General features: G+C 41.9%; 1 protein-coding gene across 1 annotated transcript in view; it reads left to right on the top strand.

Annotated features, from left to right (window-relative positions):
• KCNJ6 (potassium inwardly rectifying channel subfamily J member 6) overlaps positions 1-23,265 on the top strand; it is a 35,484-nt gene extending 12,219 nt beyond the window's left edge. The window contains exon 2 of the mRNA XM_008496637.1: positions 22,940-23,265. Coding sequence (XP_008494859.1) covers positions 22,940-23,265 — 326 coding nt within the window. The remainder of the gene's footprint in view (positions 1-22,939) is intronic.
• Positions 23,266-23,553: the final 288 nt, after the last annotated feature.

The following is a 23,553-nucleotide window of genomic DNA, read 5'->3' as shown; positions in this document are numbered from 1 at the left end:
GAGACTGGTATGAGGAATTGCAACAAAGTGCAGAGTTGGCTTGTGGGACTTGAGAGGTATTTAGGGATAGGGTACAAATTATGTCTTTAACTTACTATGGCAATACCACATCTTATACATTGATATGGACAAAGTATATATATATATATGTGTGTGTGTGTATAAAACAGCTGGATGAAAATATATACAAAACATTTAACTTAAGTCATTGTGTTTGTCCCTGAGGATGTGACAGTGCTGCCCAGCTAAACTGGCTGCTGGCATGAGTTGTTTTTTCTGCCATTTCAGCAATTATTTCTGCTAAACCTACCTCAGAGGCCCAGAACTTTGGAAAAATGAAGATGAAACTAAAAGTAATATCTAAAACCCAATATGAACAACAGCTTTGAGTGTGTGATGGAGATAGGAGAGAGATTGTTCAACGCACTGGGGCCAAAACACTCAAATCACAGGACAGCTCTCTCCTTGCTGCGCTGTGGTCACCCAAAGGCTGATGGCTTGAGACCTGAAAGGAAGGAGCCTGGGGAGCTAAGCAAGGCAGAATGCAGCAACTCCAACAGCAGAAGAGTAGTTCAAATTGTCATCCTCTCCAAGGCAAACTTCCTAGGCATTTTTTTTCCTCTCAGCAGGCTGTTCAACAGATACTGGGAGTGATGTTACCCAATTTTAATGGATGCCTTCTCTGTCAGGCAGTCAGGTACCTTCTCTCCTCACAGCCCAGAATCCTCAGAAGCACATTGAGCTTCCCCTCAGGTACCTGGGAGGATGTCAGGACACCAAAAATATGTGTTCTGTCCTGCATGGGTGCAGGAGATATCACACCTGTGGGACCCCATGGAGTTCCAAGAAGTCCTGAGGCATATGGACTCTGCCCTTGAGTAGCTACCTTCAACCTTGTTTCCCAAAAAGAGTTAGCACAGGGTTATCAGTGGCCACTGGGAGAGCAGTACACTTTAGCCAGATAAAAACTACACAATGCAGTACAGTGTGTCTTATCTCCCCTATTCCAGTTATGTAGGGCTTGAGAAGATAAGGAAAAATCAACTTTAAAGACATTTAATGTTTAAGTTGAGGATGGACATCATTTACTTAAATGGATGAAATACCTAACATACCTGTAGGTTGTTTAAACAAAAAGGACAAGAAAATAGCACTGATCAGGAACTAAGATTACTGGCCTAAGATTAGCACTCAGTGTACACTTGGTGCTAGAAAAGAAAAAAAATGCAGGTTGGCTCATAAATCCATGCTGGCATTTATAATATGTGTTAAAATGTCTTTATCATGAGACCCTGTAACATCACACCACAAATGAATGATGAAGCCTTGCGGATATAAAGAGGATGTTCCAAACAGGTGATGATAATACACACCAATTGTATTTTCCATATATGCGGTGTACTTACAGCAAGCTCAGTCTAGAAATATCTTGTGAAAGTAACATTTGTACTGGGGTAGTATCCTGCTGTCCTCTGGACTATAATATTTTGAACTTCAGCATGTGTGAGAACACCCTGGGTTCACTGAAATCAACAGAAAGATTCCTATTGCACTGTTAGGTCTAACAGCATCATCATCAGTGCTTATTTCATTTGCATAATCACTATACTGAGATTTTGTTGCATCTAGGCCATAAGATATTACAGTAACTCTATCTCAGATTATGAATTCTTTAGGTTTCCAGTGCAGGTTTTTTACCTTCTGCCCCCTTTCTCAGGTTAGAGCAATACCATTTGGTTAGGGAAAAAAACAAAGGTACCATGTGAGCAATACTTCAAGCTTGAATATGAAGACTTCAAGCTCTAACTTTGAATTCCCAAATTGTGCACAATGCTCTTTGCTTTCACATTGGAACAAAATGTGAGGTTGGGGGGAAATGTTAGGATCCAAGTCTTGAAATCACTGGGCTTTGGCTCAGTCCCACAGAGGGAAACCAGGAAAAGGCCCAGTGAAGAAGCCATGCTCCAAAAGCAAGATCTTCTCAGTGGACAACCAAGAGAAGAGAAGAGAGCTTGAATCTTTAGAGGTGGCTCTTGCTTCAAGACAGGAAGACACCTCTCAGCCTCAGCTGGTGCTCAGCTGCTGCAGCTCAGACACAGGGGCAGCCTCACCTGGTGATGCTACCTGTGCCCTATGACTGCTCTTGCTGTGGTGTCACCTTTGGGCTCTGCTGTGCATTGAGGTGCTGAGCCCTTAAACCAAGGCCTAAATTAAGGGGCTGTTTGCACACACCTACTTTTGCCTCTCTGAGGCTACAGGCTGACACCTCAGAGGCCAGTTTGAGATCCCCATATGACTCAAAGCAAGAGAATCTTGGAAGGGGCAAGTTATCCATGCTGGAGTAGCACTATCCCTCTTTGAAAAAAAAATGGAAGCAATATTGCCCAGCCTGGAGCTTGGAGTCAGGTCAAGCCAAGAAGAATGAAACAGACCTTATCAGTGCACCAGAAAATAGATCCCTGGGCTGCTGCATTAAGAGACAGACAGGCAGACACTGGCATGACCCAGATGAGAGGGCATTTTTCTCACCTCAGTCTCTGCCTCTTTTTTCCTACGTCTGAAAAAGTGAGCATGCAGTTCCCCTAGACTCCAACTGTACAACTCAGTAACAACTTTAGACAAATTTTATAGGCAATTTGCATGGATGTGAACAATTACAGAGAAGGCACATCAACAGGGAATCAAGCCCTGCATCTAATGTTGGTAGTGCACTTAATAATAACAACCCCACTTTCCTGGAAGAGAACATTAAACCTGCTCAAAATACAGTATTTTTTCCAAATGATAGTATTTCTTCCCTCCTACAGCATATCTACCTTAATCATCTGACTCCTACATAACTGGCTCAACTTCAATGACAGTCTCCTCTACTTGTTTAAAAGTCATGTTATTTCCACTGCCGTCAAAAAGGCATGATTTTCAAGTGAAGTTATTAAGTTTCCAATACAAGGGACAGTGTGTGGGTGCAACTGAAGCAGACGCTCAGGAATGGAAAAGATTCCCTTCTTTCTATTAGAGGATGGGTCTTTTTTCTCTTTGGGGCCATGAGACACCTTTATTTATTGCAATCTTTTGGCTGTCTTCAGAGAAATGAAGCCCACATCCCACTGTGAGCCCAGCTTCAGCCACATCTACCCCTGACTCCATCGGAAAGCGGAGCCCTTTCCTCTCTGTGTCCTTCATGGTGCTGTATGAACAGTAAAATACTTGGTTATTTTAACTAGCTGGCTTACATCCAAAGTCCTCTAGCCAAAATATCAAAGATGATGGGCAGTTTATAAACCCCATTTTCTCCTGGAAGCTCCATAAAGCCATTCCCCTACCTATCTGCAAATCAGAGTCAAAGTGAACTTGATGCACTAAAGCCAAGTGCAGTTAGGTTTGACTCACATCTGATTCCCACCTTCCTGCTGAGGCCCTTCTATGGGACACAGGAGAAAAAATTTGGACTACTTTCTGAGAGAGAGAAGGTGAAAAAAATCTCTTTGATTCTGACCTACATCTTTTCACTTCAAACTTTGTATCTGTGCTGACAGCATCATGGAGTTCAATCAACTTTACTGAGTTCCACCAGTTCCAGTTTTTCACCAGTCCCTGTGTGTAAGAGGAAACTTTGCCAAGTGACACCAGTTTATTAATTTTGTGACAATGATTTGAACTGAGAGCTGAGAAATTAATCTCAAACCACTTCTGTGGTTTGCGAGAGTTTCGGCTTCTTTTCCACACAGCTCTCTCAGCAGCTGTCAAATCACTTCAGGTCTTCATTCACTGAAGCCAACCTCCTGATGTTTCATTTCATTAACTGCCCCTTTCACAAGATCTTTCAGCTCTGTTCAATACTTCTGAATTCAGAAGGATGAGTGGATGGAAGAATGTGCCGGCTGCTACAATAAGATTTATGAAAACTCTATTATGCAGAACCTACACTGTTAATTAATGAAATATTCCAGGTTCACTCTTCAAACACCGCCATTGTCTAGAAACCTGTCAGAGCTCTTTAAACAAATAGCAACCTTTTTTCAGCTCAAGATTATACCTGATGGTGTGTCAGTTTGACACACAGACATCTGTCATTCTCTGACGGGGAGAGAAAGAGAAAATAGGCAAAAGGAAAAAGAAAGTTTTCTTATCTTTCCCACTGCCATTTTTTAAGGCAAGTCTGCCCCACAAAGGTCAGATTTACCTCTGGAAGTACTTCGGCACCTGGCATGGTTTGGACCAGGGGTTTTATGACCTGCTCAAATGCATTTCACTGCCCAAGTAGGAGATAAGGACTATTTAGGGCTGAAGTCAGAACATTTGCCTGAAACGGAGGAAAACCATCAGCTGCCCTAAGACCTGTCCACATCTCTGGTTACAGACTAATTCCAGCAAGATTTTTCTGTCAGTTCAAAAAACAGCAACAATAACATCGAAGTCTTGTGTGGAAAACAACCACTCTGAATCAGAAGAGCAGAGAGCCTGATCTAGACTTTTGAATTATGACAGAATTATGGGGCAGCAAGTGCAAACTATTGCTATAGGATGGCATCAAGTCATAACAGTGACCAGTCTGATTGCCTATTCACAGCTGCTTCCTTTTTTAGATGGCCTGCTTGTGCTGTTTTACCATGGGCTTGTATTCTCATCACAAGGGCAAAGCAAAAAGAGAGAGGGGCTTGGAGCTCTCTCTGTGCAGTCAGTCCCTCTTTCAGTGTCTCTCCTTGGCTTGGAGTCAGACTGACTTAGCACAAAAACCTTCTAGAAAAGCCTTCCAAAATCCCTGGTTCAGATCGTTGTAAGTATAGAGTCAGTGAGTGGGTGTATAGCAGAGACTTGGGTAGGGGGTGCAACACAGCACTAGCCTTTAATTTAGAGTCCCCTTTGACTGCCCAGGGATATATCAGTGTGCCCAGGGATATATCAGTGTCCTGCTGGGTCACCATCCCTCTCAGCTCCCAGAGCAACCAGTGCCTAACTCAGCACAGTATGCATTGACCACAGCCACATGCCAGTAGGTACAACACAAAAAAAAAAAAAAAAAAAAAAAGGGGGATTGGGTGCCTGGTCAGCACAACTGAGGAAACAAGTTGCAAGGAATCATTTATACCTCACTGCTTTTCACCTTTTCTTCCAAATACACAGTCAAAAGTAGCAGGGACCAACATCTACTGATTGGGTAGAGGAGTGGTGGCAATGCAAAACACCACTTGGACCTTTTCAGTGTTCTTCCAGTTTTGGGAATATTTGCTTTATCAGTAGCTTCTCAAATTATTTTTGCTGTCAGCCTGCAACCCTAAAGCAGAACCAGGCTGTATGGTTACAGCTTTCATCACAGTTCTTCCCCAGAAGTCTTTGCTCTGGACATCTCATGGCTCATGGAGGATTCTTTCTGCCTAATCCATATTGCCCAGCATTTCCCTAGGACAGGGGAAAATCTCCAGTGACAGAGGGAGACTGCTTTAGTGCTCTTCTGTACCACTGAAGCAGCATAATGCAGCATTAGCACATTGAAGGATCGAGTCCATTAACTTTTAAAATTAGCTTACCAAGGGAGATGGAAGCACTTGTGGGAAAACAAGACAGTCAAAGCTTCTTGTAAATCCAAACTGTCCTCCTCTGAAACATTACACCCCATCAGTTATACTTGTAGCTTTCTCTTTTACATACAACAGTGTAAAAAGGCTGCAAAGTGAATTTTCTTCTGCAGCTGCCATCTTAATCTCCATCTTTCTCCCATTAATCAGGACTTCTGCAGTGTTAGGGGTCTTACTGTGCTCCTTTTGAGATATTTGTTCACAGAAATTTAGTTCAAGGTACAACAGCAACCCTCAGAGCATCAGGCCAGCCTGATGTAGCTTGAATGTGGCACTGTATGTAATGGAAAGCTGTTGTGGCATTGTTGGTGGGTATTGCAGAGTTCATGAGGATGAATTATGCTTTTCAGATATGAATAACGCAAGTCATGACATCCTCATTACCTTGGGCTGATTTCATATGTACTGCTACACTTGGCTTTAGAAACATTGATGTGATACAACAGTCACACAAAAAATTGGAAAAATTCCCCAAAGATAAGGGATCCTATAGAGCAATCCGGTTCCTACAGAGACTTGTGCAACCAGCTCTCACCCAGACATAAACCATTCCCTTCTGAAATGCAAGAAATGCAGCAAGAAGGTACTTTTGACTTTTTTGAATCTCGGATTGGACCATCACCTTGCCATTGGCTTTGGACCCACAGCTGGCTGGTCAAAAGCCTGTAGAAATGGGATCATTGGTTGGTCCCAAAGACAGAAGTCAGTTCATGAGGAAACTATATCATCTATTTCTTTTTCTCATTGTCAACAGGAAAGTGAACAAGCTATTAACCAGCTTCTTCTTCTCTCACAGACACGCACACATTGACACAGAAAAACCCAGCCAAGTTCACAAAGGGATTTGTTACATGGAAGCCTTCATACTTGATCAGTCTCTGAGGAATGCTCCCTGAAACACTGGGCTTGAAGCCTGTATTCAATCATGGGGGCAGCATATGATTAGCTGTGCATTTATTCCTGTGTTGGCTGGCACCTGAGATGACCGTAGGGGTTTTTTTACATTTGTATGCCTGGTGAAATCAGAGCAAACCCTTTGCTCTGTGATTAATAGAGTGTTGAGCCACAGTTCCAAATTATTTCAGCTTTTCAATGGTTATGGGAACATTTACAAGACTGATAGCTGGACCATATACTGCCAACAGGCTGAAAGAGCTATCATTTATTACAAGGCTTTCTTGCAGCCAAAATGTGTAATACTCCCCTGGTAAACTGTGCAGAAAAAGAATTATGAGTTTTCATACAGCATTTTCACAAATTAGAAATAAAGTGAAGGTTTCCACACTACAAACGTGTTCATCTGTGGGGAGAGACAGGGAATGCCATCAAATGTTCTCAAAAATGTAAAGCCCAAACATTTTTCCACAGTGATGGTGCAACAGAGCTTTTCTCATTGTCTTGGCTGATTTAATCCCACCATATTAGAGTGTTTTGTGGTGATTTGATATTTAGTTTCACCATATGCTTATAATAGCCAGATCCATTCATCATTTCCCAGTTGTTTTCCTGTAACATCTTAAATGTCCCAATGCCTCTCTGAAGTCTGATAATTGTCTTCTCACTGCTGCCAGTTAAATTCTCTTCTCCCAACCCACCCCCCCCCGTCTGACAGAAGTAATTTTCTTTTGATAATAATCAATGTATCTCATTAACTATTTGAAGGAACTGAGGATTTCCAGGACTCAAACAGCAAGGATTTGCTATTTTGGGTCTAGGAGAACCACAAAATCACTGACCTTGGTATCTCTGTACATCTCTACTTATCTGTATGTGTGTGTGCACATGCCACAGCCTCGTGTTATCACAGCACCCTCAGGCAAAATCTCTACTATTCTGATAGAAATTTTTCATTTGTGATTAAAAGCAGAGAAGAGAGCTCTATGGCCCAGACAACAGGAAAGGGCTGAGGAAGCACAATTGTGACTCCAGGATGCATTACATGATCCATCTCATCTGCCTTCTGTTCCCAAAACAAGCTCTTCAGTTTTGCTATCCATACCCTGCACTGCTTAAAGCAAAGGAGAGAAATGGTCTTAAGAAAAGGTTTGAGTCCTGCTGAGATGCTGGTAATAAGCAGAAGCCTGCCTTGTGTTGAAACAACAGGATCTGTGAAAAAATGCTGTTCCAAAACAATAGGTCTCCATAAAAACTGCATCAGTGCTTTAGGCCAAAAAATCCTCCTGGCTCACATCAAAAGACAGCAAATAACCAGCATGCCTCCAAATAACTTCAATATACATGTATCCTCACCACAGTAGCATTTATTTGCTACACATCTTCTATAAGGCCTCAGGGCAAATAACCATTCCCTGCCTCAATTTCCCAGTTGGTAAAAAAAAATCATAATAATATCTCTCTTTGAACCTTTCAGATAAAACTTCACTGGAAATAAGAGTCAAACATTACTTTCTTAGCCTCAGTAATTGATTCCCATCTGAGTTTCTGGATATTGATGCAAACTTATTGACACCCATTTCCAGCAAAATCAGAATAAAATTTGATTTTAAAATTTATAGGAAACACAAGAAGCAAATAATCTGGGTCATACTGAATGAGTAGCAGACAGTGCTCTATGCACTTAGGACCCAGCTTGTGACAGTTCTGTAGCCACTTCTTCAAGCAAAGTGTAATGTCAGGGTTTTGCTTTTTGGGGTTCAGCCACATAATTCAGTTCATTTCCAGTACTCATATTCATGTTGGGAACACGCAATTGAAGTTTTTGCTCCCTTTTTCTCTTTAGAAATATGTGATTAAAATAAAAAAGAGTCTTCATTCTTCAAGATAGTTCTGCACTCACTGATCTCAAATTAACCAGTTCAGCCTTGCAGGGGTGCTGAGCATTCACATCAGGGCCCAGATCCTCAGCTGGGATGAGGGGAGAAACAAGGGAAGAAGCTAAGGTGGCCCTAATGATCCATCACCTGTCTCAGGAACACCTCCCAGGTTTACTTAGATGATAAAGTGCCAAGTGCAGAGTTTTTGCTTCTTTTATCTCTGTTTTTAAAAATCTCTGCTGCAGTAAATACAAAATTAAGACAGTGGCCATGTATTGCATTTGTCAGCCAGGGAAAACTTTTGTTATGGTGGGAGGAGAGAGAAGGGCTCACTGCATGACACAGAGTTGTTTGGATTTGGCATTCTTTTGATGCCTTTTTTAATTCCTCCCATACTCATATTCCTTTTATCAGTCTGCCTTGTATCCAAACTCCTGCATTTTCCCTTCCTGGGTGCAATTTACCCAATATGAAGGAAGCACGGATATCTTTAAAGCCAGCACTGAGCTCCCCTCTTACCCAAGCCTGGTTCACTGCAAGCACGAAGAAGAGAAGCGGTCAGCAAGCTTTGAAAGAGAGCATGCCATGTTTTACTTCTCTTTCTCTTCCTGGAGGTTAAGTGTGGCTTAGAAACACAGCAGGAGCCTGAGGATGCTGCCTTGCAGGCAGACATCTGTGAGATTGTTAGGGATTTAGCAAGGATGCCATGGAAGTGTAAAAGTGGAGCTCTGAGTCAGCTACACAGTCTGGAGTAGCTCTATCCTGACAGAAGCAGCTCCTTGTGTGAACTGCTGATGGGACTAGAATCTGGAGCTGTGCCTTCCATTTGCTGCAGCATACATTTCTTAAAATCTCATGTTAAACACTTGCATGCTATGTTAGAGACAGATGTCTTTGGTCAGCAATGCCTGTGTTGTTGTTGGAGTTTTTTTTCCCATTTACCTCTGAAACTGGGAGCCTGGCTTAGTTTATTCTCTGAGAGACAGGATATCATCCGAGTGAAGGATATCCAGTTTTAGCCAAGTGCTCATTGTACAAAGTATATATCAACAAAGTGCTCCAAATTAGCAGTGGTCTGGCAGCAGTAATAAAAGCTGCAAGAAAGAGACTCTGTAATTGTGCTTGTCACAAAGAAGAATATAGTCTGCAGCTGGTGTACAGTATGGGAGTCAGAAGAAAAATCAAGCAAGCTACCAAACTCTAGCTCAAAGAGAGTTCAGCAAGGTATTTCTTTCAAGCATTACAATCCTGCCACGAACAGACAGCATCCTGGCCGTGTCTCATCTGCCTGTCTGCCCAGCTATTTCGAAAGTAATCTTTGCAATAGTCTCTCAACAAAATTTTCCTGGCCTTGCTGTTTTTTCATTAGTCTGGATAGATGGGAGCTTCAGACTTGTAAGCGATTTCCTCTGGTAGAAGACTGCCACCTGATGACTGATTCAGAGGAATGAAGCAACCCACAGCCGTAAAGCTGTAAAGCACCCAGGGCCAGGGAGGGTTGGCACAGCTCATGCCCTGAGTGTACCTACCCAGGCTTCATCCTCCACCCCAACACCCTGAGACAAACACCCTTTTGCCAAGCGAGTGCTTTGCTATCAAGGCTTCAGGAGAAAAGCTCTGCATCTTTGCTCAGCATCCTGTGATAAACACAAATGTCTGAGGAAAAGCAATGTTATCCAAGAGTGTGCTGCTTGCTTCAAAATATTCTTTGCTTCAAAACAAACATTTTTTTTCAGGACTTCTCTACACTATCTATCATCTAAGGCACCTCTCCTATGGAAACTGCACACTCTTCTCCTCGAATCTTGAGAGAGCTTACAAGATACCCAGCCACCTCAAGCTCATCTTTTTTCCTTACTAGATAAATAATTTTTCTCACCAGCTGAGATAAATACTCTTAAACTAAGGGGGAGTTTGGAGTGCTAAGAAGTCCTAATGACTCTTTGTTGCTTCCATAAATTAAGTGTACCTGTCTAATAAAGCCAGAATGTCTTCACCATCACCAGCTAGAAAAAATTTGAGGCAAAATCAGATGTGTATCTCATGGACTGGTTTGTCTATTCTCTTCCCCCCAAAAAAATTAGTTCAAATATTTTCAACACATGAAGAAAGAACAGAGCAAAATAACTTTTTGCTGGGTTTTTGCTTCTTATTTTTTTCTCCTTTTAAATTAGTTCAGGCGTTGAGGAAAGTGCTAGATTGAAAAGCCTATAGCTTGAAGTGCATTGTTCTTATTTTTTCCCAGAATAGAAATATCAGGAGAGAAGTACTGAAGCTTTCCTAAAATCCCAACTCTACTACTGCTGTTCTCCTTTATTGGGCTCATTGCTAAGTGCTAGGCAGTAATTAAAGATCAGAATCAACTTCTTCTTCACATCAAATAAAATCAAATTCTGTTAAAACCAAGTAAATTTTTTTTTTCTAAAATGGTCATTGATCTACAAGAAGGTATATTAATAGCACCTATTATCAGGCAGGATGCCAAGCAGCTAAAATATGGATACAAATTTTGACAGAACTTGCATACTAAATAAAATAGTGTTCCAGAAGTGAAAAATTTTGCATCTCATTCCCCGAGGCAGACAGTTTTTACTCAGTCCTGCAGTTCAAAAATATGCTGCTTAAGTTGACAGATAGCCAGTATTATTAACCTGAAAGCATCAACTTAAAAAGTCTTGTGCTTTGACTTGAAAAAAAAAAAAAAAAAAGAAAAAAATCTCAAAGCCCACTTGCTACTCAGTGGGATGATTTTAGCAACACAAATTATTTTCTTTGCATAACTGCTAGAAGGCCTGCAAAAGTTCATCAAAAATCAGAGCTGCATGAAGTCTGAGACTGGCTCATCCTTTTGTTATGATAAAAATAGCTGAGTCAATAAACCTGATTTAAATTTTAATTAAAGATTACTGTTATGACAGATGAGCTTTTAAACTTAGTGTGGTTAACAATTTCCCTTAAAAAGATTTTTATAAAAGAGTTGATAAGTCACACTAAGTAGTAGCATAAACAAATATTTGGTTTCTTAAACCTTCTCCCCTCAAGAAAACAAAAGGGTATAAAGTTTACCCTTTGAAATACTAGGAAAATCAGCCCAAAAATTCCTCCTCCCAGAGCCACTGAGTCAGCCATGGGCCCTCTGCAGCATGGAGGTCCTTCAGACAGGACCACAGGCCTGAGTCCCTTCAGCCCTTACACCAAAAACTTGTAAAGCGAGGGACATGCTTCAAAACATCTGAGCAAAATTTCTCCACCTCCCAAGGGCTATAATTCCAGGAGGCCATGGAAGCAGATCCGTGGTTAAACCACTGGAGAGATGAGTCAAGGAGATAGAGGATGCATTGAGGACAGGTCCAACCACTGTCACCAAAGGGCAACACCTTCAAGGAGCTGAGCTTCATCCAGAATGCCCAGAGGAAGGCCCAGAGGCCCAGAGGAAGGCCCAGTTGCTTGTTTGATTGTTTAAAGAACAAGAAAGAAGCTGTGCTGTAATAGCCACCTCTACAGAGCTGCACTGATCCCTCTCTGTCACATCCCCATGCCCAGATGCTTTGTGTGAGCTGAAGTGTGATAATAGACGCCCTTCTCCAATGGTGGCCATGACAGATTCAGCAATGCCATCAAGATTTAGAGCTTTCTTTTGAAAAGCTCTTAGGACTCTTTTGGGTGAAATATAAACTAAAAAACCAAAAAAAAAAAAAAACAAACAAAAAAATTCATATATGAAACTAAGGTATCTTTAGAAAAAAATATTTCTTCAAGTTGTCTCTTCTAAAAACAAATACCACCTACTCACATTTACCTTGTTTCCCAGCCCACTTAAAAGGATGCATAGTTATGAAACTGCCCAGGCAACCCCACTGAAATGTTTTGTTGCTCTCCTGAAGTCCAAGTGATTTTGGATGGAATATAATTTCTCTTTATTAATGTTGCATTTCCAAACATCACTTCCCAATGTCTGCCTGGCAGGAAAAAGTTCTTTATTCTGAACTCTCTTTCATCTCCTCCTCCAATTTCACAACAGCTAAACCAGGCTTCAACAATGCCATTAAGCCACCATTAGCCACTAGAGAAAACCACCAGAATACTTTCTGGGTGACTCACAGATTTTGTTGTCAAAAAGCTAGTGATCTTCCTTATTTCCTGAATTTTACAGCATGCCAAGCTGTGTGTTCACACTGTTTTATCTTTAATCTTGGGATCACAAACATTTCTGTGGTAAAATATGATATTTTTATAAAAAACTCCAAGTTAGTAAAGCTCAGGACAGAGAAAACCTTGGATCTTCTGTTTTCTTTGTAAGCAGCATTTTAAGAAAACAAACAAGACATCCAAACAGTCAGACTCAAATTACATGTTTAAGAAGTCTACACAGCAAGGGATGAAATAGATCATAGATCATGCATATGTTTTAATTAAACATTTATCTCACTGTCATGATAGGGCAAATGTGCAGTAGTAACAAGCCATTTCATTACACTTGCTTCTTTGACAGTAAGCATTATTCCATATAAAGGGTTTTTTTCCCCCAGCCATCCCATGGCATTAAGGCTAATTTGGGATTCCAGCAATGCCCAAATACACCTTGTTCTAGTCTCAGTCCCAGTTACCACTGTATGCTAAATACACGATCCTCAAGAGGGTTCCATGTGCCATGCATTGTGTAGCACAGTGCCACTATAGCAGCTATATTTTTCCACAAAAGATTGACCATCTTCAAAGAGCTCCTACATAAACAACACTCCTACCCCTTTCCAAGACCAAATGCATTTAGGGTCTGTATTCTCAGCAGCTGAACAGGCAACCTGCAAAGCATCCAGCTCTACTAAAGTCATCCATGGGCATTGTGACAGGACTCTTGCTGCAGGTGCAACTGAGTGACTGCATCTTGCAATGTGAGCCTGAACATTTTGAAGCAGCAGCAGTTTTAGTACATCAAAGCTGGGATTTTCAAAAAGACATAGGGTTTTATCAAACTGTGAAGCTTAGAAGTACTCAAGGATGCGTTTTTCCTTTCTTCGTTTCCTACATGGCATTTATTACACCCCATTCCCATCTTTTGCCTCCACAGCAAGCACTGGAGAGAGAGGAACCTTCTTCTGAGGTGCTGAACTCGTTTAGCCTTTGGGTTTATGCAGAACAGAGAATGACAGAGGCTGTTCTATTGCTGTCTTTCCCAAGATGAGTAATGCAGCAGCTCAGGCAACTGCTTCTTCAGCCTTCTTTTATCCAAAGATAGATTTTCCTGTCGCCCTCCACCCCTTCATAAAAGGTGAGGAAAAGGGCAGGGGATTCAGGGTCCCTTGAGGAAACCAGAGTCCCTTTAGCTTCTCTAAGCCTGAGATCATGCTGCAGGAAGGCAGATGTGGCACAGCAGTGCTGCACACCGATGGGCAGCTGGGTGGCCCCCATCCTCTTCTTCTCCAGGTGCTATTATGAGACTTTTTTCCCCCAGGAACAGTGAATTTAGTGGGTGGAAAGATACCATAAAATAGACTGAGTCCAGAGTGTTTTCAGATGCTGAGGTAACTAAACCAATTATTTGTCTGAGCTGTGTGTTTCCTGAATTAAGATGCTGCTTATGACAGTGGAAAGCCACATAGGCAGCTAACAGGTATTCATGCAATGGCTGTGATTCTTGCTGGCTGGTCACCCTCTCTGCTATGGAAGCAACCTAGCAAGACAGTTGGATAGGTCCAAAACCATTAAAAGGACTATTAGCCTTAATGTACTGTCGGGACTCTTCTCCATACCCCCTGCCACCTAGGATCCTCCATGCCATAACTACACCCTGGTGGATCAGGTTTGCTGCTTAGTAAAATACCCTGCCAAGACCCATCTCTGCCTAGGCAGCAGCAGGCAGTTCAGCTGGAGCCTGCTGCCTCTGTTGCCTGCTCCCAGCTGTTTGCCAGGGAATCGCAGAGCAGCCTGCCAGTGCAGTGCTCCAGAGGAGAAAAATTCTTTACAGAGAGGGTGATCAGGCATTGGGATGGGCTGCTCAGGGAGGTGGTGGATTCTCCATCCCTGGAGGTTTTTAAGAAGAGATGGATGTGGCACTCAGTGCCATGGTCTGGTAACCACAATGGCAGTGGATCAATGGCAGTGACTTGATGATCTCAGAGGTCCCTTCCAACCCAGTTGATTCTGTGATTCTGAGAGCATCCCATCTGTGGGCCAGAATTCCAGAGGAAGCCTGCAGATTAAGAGCAACCTATTTTTAAAAGGCCAGGACGGGTCTTCTTTTTACTAAGCACTTTGCATTTTGTAAGCAAAGCCACTGAAGATACCATGTACTGCAGCTTCTTTAAAACAAAATTCCTGGGCAGGTATCTACTAGCAGAAATAAAGCATTTGCATGGCACTGATTTGGTGTCTGAGAAACCACCAAATCTATAAATGTATCCCAGCACTCAAACACATAGAGTAGGGTACATAATCCTGGTACTTCATGTTCCAGCTCCACCGAACTGAGTCTCCCGTTTCCAAGGACTCTGAGTGCCAGTTCTGAAATAAGCTTCTCTCTCTGGTCAGATGCTGCATTATTTGGTATATTAAATTTCCACGGAATTCGTCGACAGAAAAAATGTAATCATCTTCCATTTTAACAAGCACAGCTGAAAAAGTGATTAAAATTCATACACATCAGGCAGCTTGATTTGCTGGGCATGGCCCGAATATAAGGCTAAATGAAGGTTAAATATTGGCTGAATAGTAATTGTGCCATCTCTTTGAGAGGCTCTTTATTGAGAATGTATGTGGTAGTGTTAGCTAAAAGTGGCAACACATCTGAGGTTGAATCAGACAAGCTCTTCTGCCTTACCCATCTACCATTTCTCAGACTAAGCTATGTGCAGTTAGAAAGGAAGAAATCAGACACAAAATACTCAATGAAGCACATTTATTTCTTGATGAGAGAAATACTAACCAGGTAAACCAACCATTTCTAACTCAGCATTTTTCCACTGGAAAATACCATTGCACTGGCATTGAAATCTCCTGCTGGGGGAAAAAACGTGCTTTGTTTTAATATTTTGAAGAGACTAAAACATGGCCATCTTTTTCTAATTTAGATGCTGCATTATGCAATATATCACATTTGAAGAAGTCAGACTAAAACCAGAGTGCTTTGACCCAAGTTAGACTTTCTTTAGAACTTAATATTTTTTTTTTCTAATTATTACTTGCTTGCATCTTGCTTTGAAAGAAAGAGGTTTTGGAGTGTCGGAAAGTCCCACTGACTTGAAATTATGGCTTCTCACCACCTCAGTTTCTTATGCATATTCACCTCTTTTGCAAACATGACTTAAAAATATACGCCTTCCCCCACGGAGGATGAGATTTTTATTACCATTGGTGGAGGTCAGGCCAGCTGCTTCAGCCATGACAAGTAGTTTGCATCCTCTGATGTTACTTGTCCCTGGTCCCATCACCAACTGGGAGATGAAGACAGCAGCTACTACAAAAACCCCTGCTCAGGATTCAAAGATGGCATTAGATCAAAGCTGTAAAATTCCAAATATAGTGATCAGCTTCTTGGTCTGATAAAATAAGAAATATGAAAATAAAAATAACAGCTTACTAAAATTGTTTACAGGGAAGAGAGACAAAAAGCACTAATTTTAGTATTAGAAAAAGGGAAAAAGGAAAAAAAAAACATCAACAACAAAACTCAATGGAAGTTAATTCCTTACATTCTTCTAAGGACAAAGCATATGTCCCTTCTCACTTCCTTTGTCACTCACACAAACTTCAATCCAGCTGCAGCAACAGAGCCAGGAGCAGCCATGCTGCCATGTAACTAGGACACAGAGATGACACGAGTATCATTCCTAACCTACAACATGAGGATGTCATGCACAGATTCCCAGGCATGCTGAAGTAAAGCTACTTCAAAACGCTTGCAGGCACCTGAGTTCACTTCTTTCAAGAACTTCAGACATTGGTCAGGACAAGATTAGCATCCGATCTCCAGGTGTGTTCTGAATCAACTTACCAGAACTCCTGGGAATTTCCCTTTGACAGCTCTGAATACAAGGCTATGTATATTTATGGGGGGTTAACTCAGATAAAACTGGAAAAAAACAATGATTGCTTGACAGATATACTTTAAAAAAAAAAGGGGGGGGGGGATTGGGGAATGTCTTACCATAGCATGATATTTGCAACATTTTCCACTAATGACAATGCTCCAGGCTTAAAAAAAGGGGTGAGTTCAGGGTAAAACATGACTTCTTTCTTTTTTTCCTTTTTTTTTTAGATTGATTAAAGGGACCCAATTAGCTGATATAGAAGGGTTCTGTCAATAACTTAGTGGCAGTACGGAAATTTTATTCTAAATCTCTGTCCTTTTTTGAGGCAATCATTTTCACACCACAGAGAACTGGTTAATACTAATTGGGCAGTGGAAGTGTAGATGAGGAAGGGAATACACTGCAAGCACATCTACTGCCTTTAAATCTCAGCATGTCCCTTGTGACACCCAACAGAGCCAGCAAAGCTAGGTAATTTGCCAAAGCCCACAAAATGTCTGCAGGAGAACCAAGATATCAATCAGGAGTTCTTGACTCCTAGCCTTTTGCTTGTTTTTCATATCACACATTGCTTTCCTATTCTCCTTAACATCTAAAAATATCAGACTGACAAATCTTGCACCAAAATACATTCAAGACCAAAAGGTCATCCAGGCAGAGCCCGTCTCTGCCTTGCAGCATGCTGCTTGGTGACACTTAACAAAGGCAAGAGCAATGCTCAGACACAAACCTAGAAAGTCTTTGTAGTTTTTTTGAGCTCCATACTTCAGTTGCAGACCCTAGGCACACATTAATCTAATTACCTCATTATTGGTGTCATTGAGACAGTGTTGAGGTAAAATTCCCCCCTCTTCTCACCCTTGTCCCTGGCAAGGGGCAAAAGTCACCTCTAACACTATGGGTCAGCACCTCTCCCTTCTTCATAACTCCGACTGTAAAATAGTTTCCTCATGAGCCATAGAAATTAATCTCAAGGGGCAGAGAATTTCCTACATGTTTGATTTGGGTTTTGAAAGGCTCTTATTATAAAAATAAACTGTTTAACCAAGTAGATTGAAACCTCCACAGTGGTACCAGAGCAAAGGATGTTACAAATAACGACAGGGTGGAAACAATATAATGGAAGCATCAGACATGCACACAGAAGTCTCAGCTCTCAGCTGGAGACCCTCGATCAAATTCTAGCTTCCTGTACATGACTGAAACTCCACTCTCCCCTGAAATGGGGACACCACTGTTTCTGTGCACACTCGAGCTGTCTGCTGCTTTGGTCTTACTCCAGGTTGAACAGAAAAGCAAACTTCCCATGAAATCACTGAAAATCAGTTGTTCTTATAGGATATCCCATTCAATTTTGTGCAGCAGAAAGTCTGCCTTGTTCTGTCAAATAACAGTAGGAAATCACTGAACCTTAAAAATCAGCTTGACCTTGGGACTGTCAGCCAAAATGATGCAGACAGCAATGGTCTGTAACTCTCGCCCCTCTTATTTCATTTAGAGTGCTTTTTGCTTTATCTCAGGAGTAGAATTTGAAAACAAAAAGTCTTGTTGTAATGAACACTGTCTCAAGGAAAGAAAAAAACAAGCAAAGAAAAACCTAAATGAGACTGTCAAGATGTATAATCTGCAGTGGGCTCACCTAGAGCTGAACATCAGGTTTTGATTCAAAACTGTATTTGATTCTGTGATTCTGAAGTACCCTTTTGCCTTGAATTTTTTTCAGCATTTTAATTTTGAAGGGTCCCATCACAGGTTAAATCATATATGGTAGGAGTGCATGACAGAACATGTTATTGTGTAAGCTACCATGAAATCTTAAATGAAGTGCACTGTGAGGAAGTGCACCAAGTCGCTCTGGTTCACCACACCAAACCCTTGTAGCACTGTAACACAGCACAAAGCAGAGGCTTAAATAGCAGTAGATAGCAAACAAACTGTAACCTCAAAACAACTGCACAGCACAACTTTTCAAGAGTAATGAACCTGGAGGTGGCATCAACATTGTTATTAATTCCAGACAGTCAAAGGTGGGGTTGAAACCTTACCCAGGTATCAGCAACAGCTTAGAACTGTTCTGACATTTTCTTTGACTGCGTGGTGCAAACATGAAGTTTGATGAAAGCTTTCATTCTAGCTGCAAGGGAAATTTCTGGTGGGGTACACTGAAAGTGTGTCCACACTCCCTGTGCTCTGGAGACAACAGCCCACACACATTACCAGGAATCAGAGCCTGGTCCCAACTTCTTGTTGAAGGAAACAGAACATAATGTGACGGATGTGACCAAGGCCTCCCCAGCATCCCCACCCCAGCACAGGTACCTTACAGCAGGAGCCCAGCTGTGTGTCAAATTCAATGTGGACAGAAAGAGGCTTAGCAGGTTGGCTCCTGCTCATCATCCCCTCTGCACCCTGCAAGGTGGCTCAAGTCTCAGTGCTGTTCAGCTCCTCACCCGTTGAACAGGAACAATAAGCATTTTGAGGATAAATTAAAAATTTTAATTACACTGGTTACATGCTAGTGAGACTACCCAAAGTAGTAACTAATTGCTCATTTCAGATACATGGAGCTAATCCTAGCATGGTCAGCAGCAGTTTTTTTCTTCCTATTTGAAAGAAAAACAATAAAAATATTTCCATTAGCATGGCTGAAGGAAGAGAAGCAAGTCTTCTTCACCCACTCCCCTTAATTTAGCTTGCCTGCCATAATAATAACAAGGACTAAAAGTCTGCTTGTAACTTGCCTTGCATAGCCCTGACCTGTGAACAAAGAGGCAGGGTAGCAATAGAAACGGTGTCCACTGTGGCGTGTGGCAACTCTTATGATGCTGATTACAGCTCACAAAGCTCTGACTGAGCAAAAAACGTCACCAAAAAACCAAACAAAAACCAAACAAACAAAAAACAAAAAAAATCACAAACAAAAAAAAATCACAAACAAAAAACCCCAACAACAACAAAAACAAACCCCTCAGACAATGAAGTGAGGTGGCAATTAATTTTACAACTTAGGACACTTGCCAAGCAATCAAGTATTTGCGGAACACTCAGCTGTGATTCCCTAGCCTATGCAAACATAAACCAACCAGACCGAATCGCTGTCATTACGACCTAGCAGAAAGCAGCAACACCTACAAAGGCTCATTACCGCTCATCAGAAATGATTGGAGTTTAAAGGGGTGAGACAGCATCTAAGGACAGCCAACAGAGGTCTCATCAGCTCACGGTGTGTTTAAAATGCAGTAGGCAGCGAGGCGAACAGGTGCAAGCCCAAACCCACTGCAGGGCAACCCAATCCTGCTGCTGCCGTCCCCCCGGTGCCAGGAGACAGGGACAGATGGGGTGGGATGCTGAGGAGCTGCAGGGATGGGCAGGGACAGGCAGCTGCCCAGCCCTGCGGGAATGTTCCTCCCTCACCACCCCCTGCCCCATGCTCGATGTCACAGAAGGGCTTGGGAGCCCGGCCCCGAGGCTTTTGTCGGGCTCCAACACTTCTTCTCGAATAGACCATTCCTTCCAGTTGCAGTTTTAATTAATTTAGAATGAATTACAGCAATTACTGAATAAATGACATAACACTTGGAAAACCTAATGCCTAAAATGCCCTCATTCAGGATTCCGCCTCCACTGTCAACCAAGCATGTTCAAACCTTACAGCAAATAATAAGTCATATTTTCTTTTACAAAACAATTAAAGCCATGATAAGTATGGTTAAAGAGTATAATGAAACATGTGTAAACTAGATTATAGTATTTGATGAGGTCCTAAATGCAGAAAAGCCAGTCCAGAAGCTCTGCTGACCATGGAGCTGAAGAACCTCTGAGGCAGCAGAGGCAGAGGCTGGTAAAGCTGCACCATGCAGAAATCTGTTTCTGCTTCCAGAGCCACGCTGGTGCACTGGAAGTCACTTCAAGGGTCTCCACAACTGCGGCACATTTTAATCTGGAATCCCTGTGAGGGTCTTAGAAATAGTTTTCTGCATTACCTTTCTCAAACCTTTAAAAATCATAAGGTCTCATACACACATCCCTCACTGGAAAAAGTCTTTCATTGTTTCAGCTTGTTCACTTGCTTCAAAAAATCTTTCATTCTAGTTTTGAAAACATTTTGTCTAGACATGGAAAAGAAGCATGTATTAAGTAGCTGTTGAATGGGAGACTAAATTAAAAACTGAGACAGGTCAAAATTTCAGATGAGGGTTTGTTTTTAATGAGCTGTAATTCTAACATAATTTGAATTAATCTTCTTGACTTCTGCAGAAAATTGCCCCTCTCTTTCCCACCAGTCAAACGAATTTTTTCAAAGCAAGCAGCAGGATCACTGAGTACTTGGTTTGAGCACAGGAAGATAACACCATTTCAAAGGGACTTCAATTTTTTTTATTATTATTTTTTAATTATTATTCTATCTTATTGCCCTTATAAAGAAAACTCCAAATTTCCCACTCACTCGGAAGTTACATTTCAGCAGCAGAGAAAGGGGTTACAAACACATGAGCCTTAGGAATGGCACAGTCCTTGGGGGAAACCCATCTAGGGGTGACTGGTCTCAGCATGGCAGGCAGAAGCGGTGAAGGAGCAGGTAGGAGAGCATCCCAGAGCCATGCTGGAGAGAGTGGAGAAGACATTTCCACACTGCCCTCTGTGCCCCTATCCTGCCAATGCCACCCCCGGGGCAGGGAGCTGCTGCTAAATACAGCACCTACACTTTTGGGTCTGCTCAGAAGAGCACTGCAAAAACCTCTGGGGATCCTTTGGGGCAGGTGGTGCACAATTAGTGTGTTTCTCCTGTGTTTTGTGCTCTGTGTCATTGGGTGGGAAAGGTCTCCTTCAGACTAAAAATGGCACGGGATACCTCACAAGAGATGATTATGTTATATGGTTTTGTGTCCTTCAGCCCTTCCCACCTGTGAAAGGAACAGAGAAACGGTAAGATCTTTCTTTTTCCATTTGTGCATTCCTTGAGAACTGAAATGCAAACATGTCTTATCCCGCAAAACTGAGAAAAAAAAAGGTTTGAGTATTTTTGAGGCAGAAAGAAAGAGAAATTAAGATCAGTAGGCACAGTACAAGTATGGTCCCATTTCTTCCTGGCTATAGCAGGTAGGTATAGTGCAGCAGTTTTCACACCACATCTTTCCCTGACAGCCACTCTTCCTCAGGGTAAGTGGAGGGAAATGATGCAGAAGCACTGAGTATCACAGCAGAGAAACAACGGGCAAATGTCTCTCTAAACAAAATGCAACAGTTTAGAAAGGTACAGTACCAAGAAACAGAAATTTCAATCCATCAGAAGCAAGTTGTCTGAACATGGAGTGGACATTTAAGAGAATGAGGGCAGAATTATCTCAAGCACTTTGTACCAGAGACAAACTTGCTTGATCTTCTTGACACTCTCCATGTGACTTTATATGATGCCAGCAGTGCTCTGAAGTGGTGAGCATTTCTAGAGATTGCCATTTGTGTCCCCAAAAGAATAATTAAAAAAATAATTGCTTAGTATTACTTTATAAATAACTGATGAGTAGCTTGTCCAAGGGTTATGTATCACTATTTACTGAATATCTGGCATAACCTGTTAAGCTGGCATTTGCTTGGTAATACATAGTTAATTATGTGAAAATAGTGAAAGGATACCCATCACATTCTCTCAGTTTATCCTCATTTTTGTTGTCAGGATCTTTTTGCCTCTTAAATTAATTTCTCTTAATCCTTTTCCTGAGTTTCCCTTTCCACTACTGAACAATATTTTATTGTAGTATTTTCTTGTGTTTTCTGTTTGAGATGGGGCAGGTTCTCCAAGCCACAGGTGCCAGCCATGGCCAGGTGTCTCTTCACCCAGAGGACACTCTCAACACTGAGCTTGCATTAGCCACATCTCTCCATGACTCTTAACACAATATAGTACCTTACAGATATTTTGCCTTATAGCATCTCCCAGGGTAAGGTTCAGCAGAGCTGCAAAGGGAAGGTAACAAAGACATCAGTCCCAGTTACCTGAACTCAACACCACACACCACCACAAAGTCCCTCAGGAGCTTTGCTGATGCTCGTGCGTTGGCCACCAGCCCAAACTTCAAAGCAACATGTAACTAAAAGGCAGCTCCAGCTTTTAGAGGATTGAAGTCAAGCCCTGGATCACAGGCTCAGAGGTTATCTCCAGCAGAGAAAAGCATTTGCTTAAGTTCCTCAGTAAGGCTGAGCAACTGCTGGACATGACAGCGTGGGTTCGCTACACTCCAGGGAACCAAAGATGACATGATGCAAGTCACATACACTCTCAAAAAAAAAAAAAAAAAGAGATTCAGCAGTGGGTGAGTTACTCGTTGATGAAATACAAGAAGAACTACATTTAATAAAGAAATGTTAATTTCTTAATTAATTTCTTAAAGGCGTCAGGTAGGTTACACATTGTAAAATTACGTTCTAAGCTTAAACTCGTGATGTCAAAGCTATTTATTTTCTGGTGTATTTACAAACAGTTCTCTGCCTATATGAATAAATAATTAACCATTTGGGAAAGCAGTGGGTCCTTATTACAGCCCTTTTTCCTTCTCCGTTACAGGAATGACCTGCCAAGCTCGAAGTTCATACATTACAAGTGAGATCCTGTGGGGTTACCGTTTCACCCCTGTCCTCACTCTGGAGGACGGATTTTATGAAGTTGACTACAACAGTTTTCATGAAACATATGAGACCAACACACCAGTTTACAGTGCCAAAGAGCTGGCAGAGATGGCCAGCCGAGCAGAACTGCCCCTGACATGGTCAGTTTCCAGCAAGCTGGACCAGCATGCTGAGCTGGAAACTGAAGATGAAGAAAAGAACCAAGAAGACCAAAATGAAAGAAATGGTGATGTGGCCAACTTGGAGAATGAGTCCAAAGTGTAGAACCACTGGAGGTGTAAAGGCCACACCACCTCCTTTATTTTCTCCCTTTTTGTTCCCCTTTCCTTTCTCCCACAGTCCTTTTTTTTTTCTTCCTTAATATTCTTAATTCCAGGAAAACAAACACTTAGGATGCGAAATATCTACCTGCTCAATTTAAACTCAAGAGATTCACAGATAAGCAAAGATGTGGGTTAAAGCTGCAATACCCATTACTGATGATGGAATCTCAATCCCCACCTTGATAACTGCTGGCTTGTTCAGCACCTCTCTGGGGTGCTTGGCCTCAAG

The sequence above is a fragment of the Calypte anna genome, chromosome 1 (assembly GCF_003957555.1).
Source record: "Calypte anna isolate BGI_N300 chromosome 1, bCalAnn1_v1.p, whole genome shotgun sequence".
Classification (NCBI taxonomy): Eukaryota; Metazoa; Chordata; class Aves; order Apodiformes; family Trochilidae; genus Calypte; species Calypte anna.
This window is presented reverse-complemented; position numbering and strand designations above follow the sequence as displayed.